The following is a 16,842-nucleotide window of genomic DNA, read 5'->3' on the forward strand; positions in this document are numbered from 1 at the left end:
ACGTGCAAATGCCCTAAGACGAAAAAAAGCCACGTGTAGATGAGAAAGAGAAAGAAGGCCAATGTGAGTGGAGTAGAATTGGGATGAGAGGAGGAAAAACTAGAAGTAGATGAAGCTCCAGTGATTGAAGGGCTTTCTAAGCTATGGTAAGAGATATGAATTTTAAGTGCAATGGAGAATTTTAAGCAGATGAGTGACATGACCTCATTTACATTTTAAGATCACTCTGACTGCTAGGTAGGAAATGGATTGCAGCAGGACAGGAGTGGAGGCAGGGAGTTCGGTAAAGAGACTCTTCTATAATCCATGTCAGATGATGGTGAATTTGGACAAGAGTGTCACACAAGAGAAAGAAAAAATATGCATTTTAGAAGTGAAACCAATAGAATCCGCTTTTGTGTTTAATGGGAGTGTGCAAACGGGAAGAATCAAATGAGACCCCTAAGGTTTTAAATGAGTATGAACTGTAAAATATTCTTTACAGTGGGACAAAAACCTGCCTCTTGCGGCCACCATATATTAGTTAAAACCCTTTCCTAGGAAGTTGTAAAAGAAGTCCATTCTCACTTTCAAATGTTAGAAGATAATAATTATGTCCCCCTCAGTTTTCTTTTCTTTGTCTAAATATTGCAAATGTTTTTAATCACTACACAAGTAAGGCGGGTTTAGATCCTTTTACCACCATAATTGCTTACTTCTGAATGCCTTTCATTCTGGTTATATGTTTTTCCACGAACAGTATTCACCAATAAAGAAACAAACAAAAAAGATGGGTTCTAACCATCACAAAGCAGAATTTGCTTTTCACATTCTTCATCCTAAACAATAGTTTTCCGTTAATGTTTTTTTGACAGGCACTTCATAGTTATTGTCCCTCAAATTCCAGTTGGGGTGATGAGATGAGGATTTATGATGAAATAAGCTAGAATAAAACGAAGACCATAAGAAAAGCATCAGTGGACACGTGGGGACAAGTTCAGATGTAGATATGGGGGGGTCAAGAATGGCTTTCATAGTGGAATTTGTAAAAAAAAAAAAAAATTGAGTAAAAGAAAAAGTGCTGAGAGGTGGCAATGGTGGAAACTGAATAAAGAAAAAGTTAATAGTGTGGCAATGTGGGGGCATAATAGTTCAGTCTGCTGTCATACGGGGTGGGGAGGGGGGACCACTGAGTAACGAGGCCACAAAGTGAAAGCAGTGCTGTGTTGTGGAGGTCACAAACATGGTAATGAGGAATCCATCTGTAGTTTGTTAGACAAAGGGACGCAGCTGGGGACTTTGCTATTGTTATTTCTAAACCAATAGATGGAATTTCCCTTTGAGAAGATTAATCTCGTAGCAGATTTATTTAAGTGAGGAAAGAGAGAAGAGAACACTGAATTCCTACAGTGGTTCAAGAAGAAAGTACTGTGGGGTTAAACGAGGCCTTTAGGGAGGGGAAAGAAGGAGAGGTACAAACCGTAGAAAGAATAGTAGAAACAGAATTTCCAGGTCTCTGTAACTATTCAGATGGAAAGTACAAACTAGGAAGAGGAAGAAAACGTGCCTTCTCACAAAGATGAAACTGAGATTTTATACCAAAACATCACTCTTCCAAATCTATCTCGATTACAGATTTAGAGATACATAATTACTTTTTTAGACTTCCTATCACACATATCTTTATAGCATAGAAAAAGTAACTAAAAATTCCTGCTAAATCATAAGGTTTGGGCCCGTGGAGGGAATGGTAGAAAATAAAATCTTATAGCTTAGAAATAAAAGCTATCTTTAGACTAGTACAGTTTCAATGACTATTTTAAACCCTCAAAGCTCTGCTGTCCTGTTCCGAGGGAAGAACTGTGACCACACGAGGAACACTCCCCCCCCCAACCCCCGCCCCCGAAGCTGGAACTCCAATGGAAAGTACAACACGGAATAATCGGACTTGGGCTCAAAGTGCTTTGTGTCTCAGTTTTTAAGTGTTATGAACAGCATGCCCTCTGTGCTCTGTGTCAGGCTAACAGGTGTTTTCCCACGTTGCATTTGCTAAAAACTGAGGGAGGAAGAAGAGGGGTAAAAAAGGAGGAGAAAGAGAGAAAGAAGGAAGAAAAGGAGGAAGAGGGAAGACTGCCTTAAAGTGTAACATATAGAAATATGCTTGGCAGCTGAGATAATATATTCCCATGTAAAAAATAATACCATCATATTTCTTTGCTTTTCCTTTGGATTTTTGTCTTCTAATGATTAGTCTATTTCCCAGTTGATTTGGTCAAAAAAAAAAAAAAGCTTTATAACTTGAAAAGTATACTATTAAAAGCTCAGAAGTTATATAAAAGCATGAACAACGGAACCAGATTCATCTGTAAATTCCTCACTCAGAGATAACCAGTGTTAATGTTTTATTTATATCCTTCTGGACATTTTGCTGTGTATCTTTTTAAAATAAAAACTAGGTTCTCTTCTGTGCCCTTCTTTATTTTTGACACAATACCTACTGTGGCGTCTTCCTTTATTTCTACCCTTCCCTTTCTGAACCATTCAGTCCTAAAACCTTAAGGAGGAAAGTTAAGTATCAGTGCTGGGCAATGAGTGCTCCAGAGCCCAGGTGATCCAGGGCGTTTGAGCCCCAGAATAGTGGAAGTGCCTGTGTCGGAGGCTGCCCGGAGTAGAGAATCAAAACTTGGGTGAGGTGAGGAAGGCGTCCACGCTGAAGGACAGCCCGGCAGAGGCGTCAAAGGTGATAACAGCATTCATGGGACTGAGTGATGCATCATAGAGAGTCAGAGGCCAAGCTGGGTGGAGATGATGTCCCTCAGAGGAGCGGGCAGCCTGACCTAGACTGTGGGAGCCTCCATGAGAGAGTGTCAGAGGCCAAACTGCCAGAGGACACATCCTTGTGGGGTGTGGCCCTGTGTGAATGCCTCGGCCCAAGTGGGCTGTGAAGGAAGTGTGTGGAAGCTTTAAAGTTATCGGTTTATTTAAAGAGAACCAGCATCCCTGTCTGTTAAAGGCCACTGAGTCAGCTCCAATGGTGACCCTATGAATGCGTGATGTCCACAATTTCCCATCCACATGGCCCAGCTCAGCCCCCATAGACTCATGCCTATGGCTTTGTTTATGGAGTCAGTCTATCTCTTATTTGGTCTCCCTCTTTTCCTGCTGCCTTCTGTTTTTCCCAGCATTGTTGTCTTTTCCAAAGAACCTGTCTTCTCATGATGTGCCTGCAGTAGGCCAGCTTGTTTTGTCATTTTTGCCTCTAGCGATGTCCAGCATCCTAACAAATAGAATCTTTCAATCCAGAAATAGTATATATTTCCATTTATTAAAATCTTTTGTAGCCCTCAAAATATTCTTACCGTATATTCTCTCATGTTTCTTATTAAGTTTTCCCTTAAGTGTTTGACATTTTTATTGCTATTATGAATGGTATCTTTTTCAGTGTATTCTCTGTTTCTTGTTGGTATACAAAATAATCTAACAGGTGTAATACTTTTTTACAATTAATCACCTGGATAAATTCTTTTAGTCTCTTAGTTCTAATAATTTTCAATTGATCTTGCTTTCTAAGTTACTCAAATAAAACTTGAGCAGTCATTAAATTTGTCAATATAAGATTACTTTGGTAAAATTGCAGATGGGAAAAGACTAAAAAAATTAAGTGATCATAATCAATTAAATCATTTATTCGTTTGCCAAATATTTACTGAGCACATACTATAGCTCGAGCCAAGTTACCTAATCTAGATAATTCTGTTTCCACAACTGTAAAATGTAAAATAATGAACTTATCTAAGGATTGAGATAATGGATGAAAATTGCTTAGCATTGCACATAAGTGCTCAATAAATGACAGCAGTGATGACGCACACTATAAGCACCCCTTCCCAGTGCCTGAGGGACCACCATGAGATGAGAGCCCTCTGATTCTGAAGTCCAGACAAGTCTGTATTTCTTTTCTCTCCTCCACTCTGCCATCTGTAGGATGGTCCTAATTCACTACAAGAATGGAGGTGGGAGGGAGAAATCTATGAGAAATTCTTTCTAGAATCTACTAACCCTTACCACTTGTAATTTCTGAAGCCTTCTGTATATAACAGACCCTCAATAAATACTGATGAATTTCAAACGAAACTGGAAAACTAACAACCCTTAAAAAGTCCTAGAACCATATAAAAGTATTAATAAGTCATGCTGCTCAATAGAACGAGACAATTCTGAATGAAATCTGAAATAAACTAAACGTACGCCTATAAAATCTCACTGAGTTAGTGTAAAGTACCATATGCAATAGTAAATATAAGCTTAGAAATAGAATGATTAAATAATAAAATAAATAAACTTTAAATTATTTTTAAAAGAAATATAATTATTATGGTCCCTCCCCCCAAAAATGTAACACTCTGAATCATTAGCTGATCATTGCTCTTCGGCTTTACAAAAACCATACCTGCTTTCTTATTAAAGTATAAACTAAAAATCTGTTTGTATCACTTATTAGCCAAAAGCCCAATTTCTTAACAAAATGTAAAATGAATTAAGTCCAACACTCAAACTTACCCACTTCAGCCAAGGTTCTGATACAGGACTCCACTGAAGCTTTCTGTGACGGGTTTGGCCAGGTACAATTGTAAATTCTGAAGGCAGATTGCAGTAGCTGAATAAAAACTGGCTGATGTGTCTGCAAAGAGAAATTAGGAAGGAAAATAGGCCGCTAAACCATTAACACTCCTGATACATTTTCTATGCATTATCTAAAAGGCTCATCAAAATAAAACACAATACAGTCTTTTGAGTTTCAGTGCCATTTAATGCTTTTATTCTACAAATATTTATTACATTCCCATTCATGAAAGGCATGTGTCAGATGCTATAAAAAGTCAATTATGTGCATTTTAACTATGTTCTTAATCAGAAAAATGTGGAATTTCTTGAAACCAATGACATGAATTTAAGTATTTTTTGAAATACTCGCTGAATTATTTTCAAGAACAAATCAAGCTGGTGTTCTTGGTTTATTTGTTTGACTGTGTGTTTTAGTTTTATATGATGGGCAAGTAGAAGAAGCAACAAATTTGACCTACAAAAAACAATTTCATATGGTTCTAACAGTTTAAAAGTTTTTTTCTAAAGCAAGTATAATTGACATTATACTTTTATAAGAACAATACATGATCGCTATAAAATATTTAAAAAATATGGAAATGAAAATTACCAATAATCCTACTATGAAGGGATAATCAGTATCAAAATTTTAAAGATACTTTACTGAGTTCTTCTACGTATATATGCATATATATTCTTTACACACACAAATTTAGGTAATATTATAATGCAATTCTGTGGCCTGTATCACTTAACAATTACTTCATGATCATTTTCCTAATCATCAATATTTCTTTTAAAACATGGCTTTTAATAAGCCCTCCTACAGATATATGATATTTAGCTATCTCCTATCTGTAGTTGATGTTAACTTTTAAGTATTATAAATACTCAAATGAAAATCTTGGTATATAAAAACCCTGCTAAATCTTTCAGGACAAATTACTAAAGTGGAATTATTGAGTCGAAATGCCTATCCATTTAAAGAATCATGTCATTTATTTCAACACTTGGCAAACAGTGAATATACAGAATAAAAGCTACTGTTATGTTTCAAGGGTGAGCAAGGATAATTCAATTTGAAGATGGGGCCTCCTTATTTAAAATAAAGTGTGGTAAACTCAGAAGATGGGGCATAATAGTAAATAATACAAGAGAAGAGTCATCTTCAAAAGTGTAGGAAATGACTTCCGGACCAGATTAAAGTTTTTCCTACTCCAATAAAGTAAATAAATTACGTGTGGCAGAATGCTTTTGAATTTGTTTCTTTAAGTTACCTGGAGGCTGGTACTGTTGTCTGAAAAAGGAGAATTAAAGAAGCCGCTCACAATGTTCATTATTGACTCAGTAACACACTTCTCCAAGAAGGTGTCTGCGTGCTTCCTGTCTGTGGTTGTGTTGCAAACCTAGAGGGGAAAATAAGAAAACTCAATAATTTCTGTCATATCTTTGAGCTATAATTCAATGCTGGAATCTTCTAAAAATTATTCTGAAATGATTGTTTATAACATTTTTTAAAGTTACTTTGAATAGAAACGCTTCTGCCTAAAATCCAGTAACATTTTATCATTCTACAGTAGCTTCTCCTTTAAGTTTGGTTATCATTTCATCCTTGGCCCAGAATTCATTCGCAGACCCCAGTCCCTTCTTCCTGATCTGCATCTCCCAACTCTTGGGCACAACTTTCTCTCTCCACCCCCAAGCTTGGCTTTCCACTGAATATGAGGAAGTCAAAAAGGAAACAGCCATTGTAAGTATAAGAAAGTGGTGAATGTGATTAATAGTGATTTATATCTCTACACATTTTCACTTATAATACCAAGCTCAATTTGCAGGATATAAGCACAGAAAAGTATTTGGAAAGGAAAACAAAAAGCTAAAAGAAGATAAAATATTTTCCAATAATTTTGACTTTTTCATCCACAGATTTATCTGGGAAGCATGGAAGTGTGTGTCTGTGGGCTTTCTCAGAATAAGCAAAGCAAGGACAGACAATACCAGAGCTGAAGATAAATCAGAATAGAACACAAACTATGATCTTTATATGTGAGTAAATGAGGCAGAAATTAGTCATTTTGCTAAACAAACTGTAAATTTACAAGTATAATAGGGTAGACAAATTGCAAAAGCTATGATACATGATTAAAAACAAATGAAAAAAAAGATGGGTGATGAAAAGACAAGAAACATGGAGATAAAAAGAAGAGAAATATGGGGAGGAGAGTACACAGCGTGAGAAAAACTGGGGCAGAGTAAGAAATTGAAATATTCACAAAATTATGGTGGGTAAATATGGTGACCACATGTTCCAGATGTTCTTAAACAATCTGAATTTTTATGTAATTTTTTTCTCTTCCATAAGATGATTGATCAAAAGAAGTAAATGTAATTTAATGTGATATTGCTTTAAAAACTTTCACACAAATAAATTCACAAAAGAGAAAAATTCCCTTCTCAAACCACATGTCCCAATGTTTTGGTTTGGAAAATAACAGTATTTGCTGGATGGAAGTAGAAGAAAGAGCAGAGGGTTTGTTTTGCCTCCCATTAGGGCAGTTCACTTTTACCTCATCTATTAAATGACACCTACCTGAAGGGATTGTATTAGAACTAATCTCACAGTTATTATAAGGAACAGTGTCATTAAAGGAAATAAATTATCTGAAATTATATAATCTTTTAGTCTTGTTCCAGCATATAACATAGTGCCTGGCATATACAAGATGTTCAATAAATGCTGTGAAATAAATGAATCAGTTAATTAATTTAAAAAGTGGAAAAATAAAAAAGGACTCATTTTGTTTAAGTTAACTTTGAGTTAGGCTATATTTGTAAAACATCTAACCGAGGACTAACATAAAATTGATTTTCCCCTGATGGATATGAAATAGGATTTATTTCATTTAGTATCTTTCCAACACTGGTTTTTATAGTGAAATGTTCTGATCTGTAGGATAAAAGTATATTGAGGTGGAATAGGTAGCAGACCAATTCTACCATAACCAGCCCAAATAACCTTCATCCAATGACTTTTCACACAATTGTGTGGGGCTCTCCAGAGCTCTTATAGTATCACACTGGATTACCTGCAAATGCGCATTTGCTAAAGAACTAACCAGATATGCTTTAGTCAGTAGATGAATAAAAGTAAGCTATTTCTAGATAAAGGCTTCCCTCAAAATCCCGGGTAATAAAAAGTTTGGGTTTAAAAAAAAAATGTTTAAAGAAATTCGCCAAAATGTCAGACAAATGAATTTTTACAGCTACAAATATTCCACTGAGGAACTGGAAAAGTTTTAGGTACTAAATTATATGTATTTTAGGTACTAAAATACATATAATTTATAAATTATTATATATTTATTACATCAAATTTATTTGTCTTCATTTAAGCACAATCACTACATAGGTATAATCGAGATTTTTTTCTGATTTAAGTTCTGTTGTAAATAATTTTAATGTATCTTCATCAAAATATAAATTAGAGTATAATTGTTTTCAAAGTGTATATAATTTGAATATATTATCACTAGAAATATAAATAGAATATAAAAAAATTTTAAAAAACAAGTCTGGGTTTACAAAACTATGTGGAACCTATTCCTCAATTCATTTGGGCAAGAAATTCATATACTACTTCAAGATATTATTTCTGTACAGATAAATAACATTTTCACCTCTACAGCCTTGCATCCTATGCTGTAATATCGAGGATAGGCAAGAAACATAAGCTACTTTTCTTATTAAAATCCTTAAAAACTTTTCAGAGAAAAACTAATAAATAACAATATTCTTTCTCCAGTCATTTATTTATGTTTACTACCTCTTTTTAAGATTGGAAATAGCTCAGATAAAATCATAACACTTTACATTAACTTTTTATGTTTAATACATATGTTTTTAAAGTTTCATTCTGTTTGCACATATTATTCACATACCATTATTTCCTGTAAAACATTCCCATGTACTCTCATTATCTAAATATTTTAAAAAGCTATATTTATTCTATCATTCTAATGCACAATCATGCTTTAATTCATTTTTGGAATGAGTTAAGGTACACATAACCAAAAATACAATACAAATGATTTTATTTTCTCAGTTATTTCATTCTTTTGTGTGATTAATTTCTCTTTTTTCTATTAAAAAGAATTGGGCAAAATTATTATTTTTACTTTCAGATTCAGTTTTTGGGTATATTTCACCAAAAGAGGAATCAACAGTAAAAGTATATACAGTTTTATAGCACTTGCTGGGCTGATCTTCTAAAATAATAAATGTACTATGCTATCAACAGCCTATCTGTGGATACACGGGATGTTCTCTCATTACCACCAACAAGCTCTTGCTCTCAGGCTCTGGCTGGGTTCAGCTGATGCGAGGCACTGGCAGATCAGAGTGAAAGAGAAAGAAGGCAGGTACCTATTCTGCCCCTGCCTCTGCCTCTGCCCCTGCCTCTGCCTCTGCCTCTGCCTCTGCCTCTGCCTCTGCCTCTGCCTCTGCCTCTGCCTCTGCCTCCTCTGCCTCTGCCTCTGCAGTCCAGCTTTCTCTGCAGGTTTTAGCAATGTCTGTGTCTCTGGGTAGAGCCCTTTTGTTAGAGCCCTTTTGCAGTGTCTCCAAGTTCTCTCCGGACTCCAGTAACAATGGTGCTCCCGTGCCCCTTCATCTGGGATGGAAACAGCTTTGCATTGTTCCCACTTTTTATTCCCTTTAACCCTGCCCCTATCTCTTGGAGTGTGCCATCTGTTTCCCGCTGTTCTATCAGTAAAATATTATTTTTGCCAATGTAATGATATTTAGTTATTTTATTTTGCATTCCTGACATTGTGAACAAAACTGGGCATTTTTCATGTAATCATTTCATGCCTGTATTTTGTCATGTACAGACATTTCAAACACTCTAACCACTGTAAATAAAACCTGGATAATAAGTGACACATTATGTATCAGTTTAACATTTTTCATAAAAAGCTCTTTTCGGTTGCCATTTCACATATATTTGTACATTCTGACTATGTAGAATATTAATTTCATTATGTAAAATAATTCTTAGCATTCAGGCACTATTTTTTATTTAGATCATTTTCATTTATTTAATATAAAGAAGAAAAAAACCTCCCTTCCACGAAAGAATATTCTATTTTGTTCTAATTTTTTATTGAAGTCCTTCTTTCATCCCTATACACATCTTGATTCCTATTTAACTCTTTAAGCTATCAAAATTTTGCCCCTGTAGATGACTTCATTTCTAGATCTGACTAATTTTTTCCCATATTGATATCCAACTGTCTTCTAAAAATTTATTGAATAGTGATTTCCTGCCTCAATCTTATGTTATTTGAGGTTTGTCTTATAGTATGTTACTCATCACTATTTAAATTTCTCCCCAATCCCTGCTATATTCCCTGTACCATTATTTTAAAAATATTTTCATCCAACTCTACAAGAAAGAAATGATTCTCAACTTGTAATGTTTTACAATTTGAAAAACAAGTCCGCCATCTTGTCTTTTCCAAAGAAAAAAATCCACTTTTTGAAATACTTATCATCTCCTACTTTCAGATGAATTTTACTATATATTTGTCAAATTTCACTTAGAGACATAAATTGTTGAATTAAGACATAAATATTGGGTTAGCAGTTATATCAGTAAGCCAAACAAAACAAAGTCCCTACTCTATTAGAGCCTTAACCTAATCAATCGAGATACAACATATAAATATATAAATATATGTCTCTGCCAGTCGAATATAAGTCTTTGGACACCAGGAAATAGTCTGACTTGCTCACCACTGCACACAAGCACCTCAGCACACAGTAGGCATTTGAAATCATATTGAAAAAACAAAAAACAAATATTAAGTGAAATTCCAAGACATAATTATATTTGACATTTCTCCTCTTACATATAGTGTCCCTTCTCTCTTCTGCTCCAAATATGACTGCTACTCTTCCAAAGATGACAGACTGGGTTAAATAAGTTAGCATGTGCTAGAGCAGCACTCTGCAATAGGACTTTCTGCAATGATGGAAACCTGTATCTGTGGTGTCCGAGACAGTAGCCACTACACACATGGCTTACTGAGCACTTGAAATGTGGCTGGCACTACAAAGAAACTGGATTTTTAATTTAATTTAATTTTACCTAATTAAAATTAAAATTTAAATGTGGCAAGTTGCTACCTTACAGGATAGGGCAGCTCTAGTGCCAGTAACATACTTTTGACCATACATACCAAGGAATATAAATCCTAAGGATCATTTTTGTATTCTTCAAGACAGTAAAAATGTTCCTCTAAGTATCTGAGGTGGTACCATATATTTATTTTAATTTGCATTCCTTTATTCACAAGGCCAAAACCTTTTCAAACATTTTCCTTTATATATATATATTTAATGTGAGTCATCTGTTCATACACTTAACTGGCTTTCTTAGAATTCTAAATTTATTTTTTAAAAGATAATACTTTTCTTAATACCAATACATACATTAATTGTAGGAAGCCCGAAACAATATAGAAAAATACATAATGGAAAACAAAAATTACCATAAGCCTAAAATCCAGATAAAACCATGATTAACATCATGAAATCTTTTCTAATTTTTTTGCTCTACCTTATATATTTTACATAATGGAAATCATTCTGGATAATCACTTTGTATTCTCCTTGTTATATTCATCACTGAATCATTGGCACTTCTCACATTATCAAAAATCCCCCAAAAATAATCTCGGTGACTCTATAACATCAATTTTATTGATGTATCATAATTTATTGAACCATTTCTCTATTAAATATTTAAACTATTTTCTGTTGTATATTATTATAAAAGTATGTTATGCTTCTTTGACCATAAATCCTTGATATTATTTCTAACTATTTCCTGAGGACAGATCCTTGGAAGGTAAATTACTTGACACACTAAAAAGGTATGAAGGTTTTTTCAATATACTATCAAAATACTTTTCAGAAAGACAACATAAATCTACACTCCCATCAGCAAGGTATGTGAACCAACATTTAATATTATCTTTTTACTTTTATCTTTTACTATTAAAACTCTGATAGTTGGATATTGGATCTTATTTTCCTTTGTACTTTGAACAAATTATTACCAGTTGACTACTTTTCAGGATTACTTGTATTTCCTCCTGTATAAATCATGAATGCCTGGTTTTTGCCCATTTTATTATTATAGATTGTTAATGTTTTTCATATATATATGTCCTTTATGTAAAACTTATTAGCATTTTTTAATATATAATAACTTTTCTTATTTTGATGTTTGATATTTCTACATATATTTTTATGTACTTAAGTTTTAATGTCTATTATTTTCCTTAACTAATTTCATCCATTGTTTTTATGCTTATAAAGAACTTTCTCATTCAAAGACAGATGAACATCCACCTACATTCCATCCATTTTTATCATTTCATATTTATCTCTAAAATCCATTGCAATTTATGTTGTTATATAATGTTAGGTTAGGAGCTGAGTTCATTTCGCTCCAAATAGCCAGTGTCCTCACATGTCATTTTGATTTAGTCCATATCAACAATCTTACTGAATGTCTATTCCATGCCAAGAATGTTCTATGCACCTGTGATCCATTGGTGAACAAAATATATTAAATTACTACCCTAATAAAGTTTATATTATTAATGTAATAATCCAGGGTAAGCAAACTACAGCCAACAGGTGAAATCCAGCCATATCCATTCATTTACATCTTATCTACGGCTCCTTTCACTTTAGTAATTGCTGTAACAGTTGTGATAGTGGCCTGAAAAACTCAAATATTAACTATCTCGCTCTTCATAGAAAAAACTTCCTCATCTCTGGAAATAACCAATTGCTTCCCTACTAACAGTTGAAAATCTATTTATTATATATTAATATCTTATATATGTAAAAATCTGTTTCAGGCTATTTATTTCATGTCATTAATACACCTACTTAACTCTATGCTAAGAGCACTCTTTGTTTTCAAATTCACTTTTTAAATATTTTTAATTTCAGCTGACATTTATTTATTCCACAAAACTTCTGAGTATCTGCTATATCTGAGATACTTTCCTATGTCAGGTATTCAGCAGTGAACTAAACAGACAAAAATCTCTGCCCTTATTTGTTTCAATAGAAACTGTTCAAACACATGTAAAAATGTCAAGTGGGGTAAGAAATGAAGCAAGTGAAGGAGAGAGAGAGGGAAGAGGTTGCTACTTTACATAGAGTGGTCAATGAAGGCTCTCTGAAGACTTTTAAGAAGAGACCTAAAAGAAGAGAGAAATGAAGTCATGAGGATACCTGAGGGACGAGTGCATCCCAGGCAGATAGAATCAAAGGTGCTGAGATGGAGGTGTGTTTGGGAAGCAGGCCACTAGCAGGAGAGCATGAGGAAGGAGTGGGTGGACGGGGGATAGGTCAAATAGTACAGTGGTTTCACTCTGGGCATAATCTGAGCAAAGGAGTGACATAAACCAACATTATCATTATTACTATTATTATTATTGTCGTTATCATCACCATCATCATTATAGCTGCTATATAGATGGAGGGAGAGGGCAAGAGTGGAAACAGGTTATAGGGCTATTGTAATAATCCAGATGAACGTTAATGGTACCTTAAAGCAGGGTAGTAGTACTGGTGTGCTCAGAAGTAGTCATATTTTGGATATTTTATGATTAGAGCTTGTTGGATTTGCTAAAGAATTGGATTTAGAGTATAAAAAAAAATTTACCAGGATTATTTGCCTGAATGCTTAGATCGAATAATGGAATTGCCATTTACTGAGATGCAAAAAACTTGACAAGAAATTAATTTTTTGCTGTGCATGGAAGTGAATGAAGAGTTTAAGGTAAGATAGCCAAGTTATGATGTCATGTAGTAGGCAGTTTTATATATAAGTCTAGTCATCAGGGGAAGGGTCCAAGCTTCAATCAGCCTGGTGTTAAAGTTAGGAGAGTGGATGAGATCAGCAAGGAAGTGATTATAGATAGAGAAGGGAGCAAGTTTAAGGTTTGAGCTTGTACATTCCACTATTAGAAGCTGGAAAAGTTCAGAGAAAACAGCAAACTGAGGAGTGGCCGATGAGATGGGAGGCCAACAGAGCAGGACTGATATTCTGGGGGTCAAGTGAAGAAGTGTTTCAAGAAGGAACTGATCGATTATGATAAACGCTGCCAATGATTTGAAGAGCAGAAAGTATGATGCAGAACAGGGACAAATTAATCATCAGTCAAGAGCCAAACAAATGTTCATTCCACGTGGGCACCATAGTATAATTCAGCATGAAAGTTGAGGAGAAAAACAATTATACCGGAGGGAAATGTGCTACACAAAGAATAGCTTTATAAAATACTTTATACTCTTCACTTCCCTGCACTGCTAACTAAAAAGTCCATATAAAAGAAGTCCGTAAAGTGAGACTTTCCAATGGTTCATTCCACTTAAGAAAGTCAAGAATATTATAGAATCAAATCATCAAGCAAAAAATATCTATTCAATCCTATCAACTTAAAGAACTTTGAAAGTACGTTTCAAAGCACATATAAAGTTTGTCTTTATTCCCACTTTCTATGATTCGGTAAGCTAAGTAAAGGGAGAGAATTGCTCAAGTAATCTGTTTGATAATGAAATACTCTGATTTGTCCTGTTAAGCAGTGACTGATGGGACAATGACATGATACTGTGTTAGGTGTGCCTCTAAGTTATTTCTTGATTTAATTTCATTTTGCAAATACATCATGTAGAGCACTGTTGGCCATTACAGAATCTTGAAATTGATAGTAAAATTGGGAACATCTTCAAAAGAAAAACGTATAGCCTGAGACTAACATTGACCACAGTCCACCTCCCTCCCTGTACTTTCTAAATACGACTCAAACCCCCTGACTCTGCAAAAACAATCAGTTATAAAGGAAAGCAAAAGCATTTCTGCCCTATAAACACCAATTTTAGCTGCATTGGAACATAGATCAAAGTGGGCTGTTGTTAAATGCTCAGAAAGATAGTGGAACAACTTTTCATGGGTCTAATAGCTTTGCTGCCTGACTAAATCTGGTATATTTGCAGGACGTGGATACAATCTCTGTCAGGAAATTAGAATAGAGTAAGTATGTGAAACAATCTAGCACCAGTTTATTAAAAAGTCTTTCAGAAGGATTTTCTTATATGGGTCTTAACAAGATAAAAGACAAGAGGGTGCAAACAGGAAAACAAAAAATACTAATTAAAGTGACTCTTTAAAGAGCAAACAAAAAACCTGGTAGTGCTGACTCCAGGAAACCAGAGAGGAAAGGTGGAAGGTGGTATGAGTGCCACTACATATTAATACTTTAGTTGCATTTTAAATAAGACTGTTCTCCGAACTTCAACTAAAATAATCATCTGCCTTCTGACCAGACTCTGTCTGAAGCACTGGGGTCCATCTCAAATGTCAAATGTATAAAATAATAATAATAATAATAATAATAAAAAGACAAATTAGAGAGAACCCAAAAGTACACTGAAAACAACAATGACCCCAGAAACCATATCAGATGAGGAACCACTGAAAGACATGGAAAAAATAATGAGAGACATGAGAGCTGTCACTAATATATTTGAGAAGCTATTATGGGAAAAGTACTGAATTGGGCTGCAGCAGACTTCCCAGCTCTGTTACTAGCTAGGCAAGTCATCTTATGCTAGCAAATAATCTCTCCGCAACTCATGGGCAAATTTGAAGTCGAACTAGATGATCTTAAGTTTCTTTAAGTTGTATAATTTTATCATTTCAAAGTAAATCACCACAGAAGAAACTATGTTGCTTATAGGAAACACCTACATCTTTGCTGAACTAACTCATTCTATGTAGCTGCACAAGGAAGAAACAGGTAAAATTATACTACATAAAAATTTGGTTCAATAAAAGAGCTGTTAACAATTAAAACTGTGTAATAACGAAATCAGTTGTCTCAAAAAATAGTGAGATCATTGTTAATGGAAATAGACAGGCATGTGCTGAAGACTGTGAAATATATGACTGCTAGTCTCTTCCAACTCTAACATCCTATGATTCTTTAGGTCCAATTTACTAAATACCTTTCCTCCAGATTACCTTCAGCATTTCTCACTGATGTGAATCAGTTGTTCCAGGATTTCATATCTTTGTTGTAACATTTGAATTGAGTCCATTTCTATGTCAAGTCACTGTTGTGCTTGTCTAGCCTCATGGACATGGTTTCTGGCTCTTGTCTAGGTTGGATGGTCTTCCTTTTGGTTATCCTCACCATGATTATTTAGTACACATCTTGAGGAAGCTTTCTGAAATTGCTTTAAGGGCTACATAACCTTGTGATAATATCAGTAATGTTTCCATGATGTGGATGAAATGACGATGTTACCAACTTTCTTACTAAGTGTCAAGCATGTGCTAACGCGTCATATGCATTATCTCATTGAATCCTCCCGGTAACCCTATGAGGGACGTGTTATTATTGTATTCATTTTACAAATAAGGAAGCTCAGAGTCAGAGGAGTAAGTTCCTTGCCCAAGATCACTGAGCTAGTAAGAGGCAGAATCTGGACTTGAACTCTGGCCTAGCTAATGCCTCTAAAATGCCTACTCTTCTTAACTACCATGCCCTACTATAGTGGTTATCAAAGTGTGGTCCCTGGACCAGCAGCTTCAGCATCACCTGGGAAGTCATTAAAAATGGAAAGTCCCATATCTATTGAATCAGAAACTCTAGGGGTGGGGCCCAGTAATTCATGTTTTAACAAATCCTCTTGATAATTCTGATGCTCCTTTAAGTTTGAGAACCACCTCTCTATTCAACTGAAAATTTGCCTAGAAGACCACATTCTACTTATTTAACCACATTTTTTATATTTAAATTTGAAGCATGTGGTAGCTCCTTAATCTTCCTTCTAGGAGAGAAAGACAAATCTTAGATATGGAAAAATCAGGTTTCCTATCCCTTTCCTGAAACAGAAAGTCTGATTCCTTGTCATTCTTGGTGAAGGGAAAGGAGAGCTGCTCCTTTCAAATATAAATAAGAGGTAAACAACAAGGAAAGAAAAAATGCTTTATGCAGTACAGCTAAGCTGTTGTGGTTAGACATAATGAGTGAACAAACTAAGATCCTAAAGTTCCCCTAGAGTTTTTATATAATAAATAATATTGTCTACTTAATCAAAACAGTTAAAATAACACTCCTTTCAACATGCATACTTTTTTAGAAAAAGAATATATATATCTTACTTAGC

The 16,842-nt window shown here is 34.6% G+C and overlaps 1 protein-coding gene across 3 annotated transcripts in view; it reads right to left on the minus strand.

Moving 5' to 3' along the window:
• Nucleotides 1-16,842, minus strand: part of ITPR2 (inositol 1,4,5-trisphosphate receptor type 2) — a 420,025-nt gene that overhangs the window by 203,979 nt on the left and 199,204 nt on the right. For all 3 annotated transcript variants that reach the window (XM_025047398.1, XM_015590049.2, XM_006912698.3), the window contains exons 33-34: nucleotides 5,862-5,990; nucleotides 4,540-4,660 (exon numbers count right to left, since the gene is read on the minus strand). In XM_025047398.1, coding sequence (XP_024903166.1) covers nucleotides 4,540-4,660; nucleotides 5,862-5,990 — 250 coding nt within the window. The remainder of the gene's footprint in view (nucleotides 1-4,539; nucleotides 4,661-5,861; nucleotides 5,991-16,842) is intronic.

The sequence above is a fragment of the Pteropus alecto genome, unplaced genomic scaffold (assembly GCF_000325575.1).
Source record: "Pteropus alecto unplaced genomic scaffold, ASM32557v1 scaffold103, whole genome shotgun sequence".
Classification (NCBI taxonomy): Eukaryota; Metazoa; Chordata; class Mammalia; order Chiroptera; family Pteropodidae; genus Pteropus; species Pteropus alecto.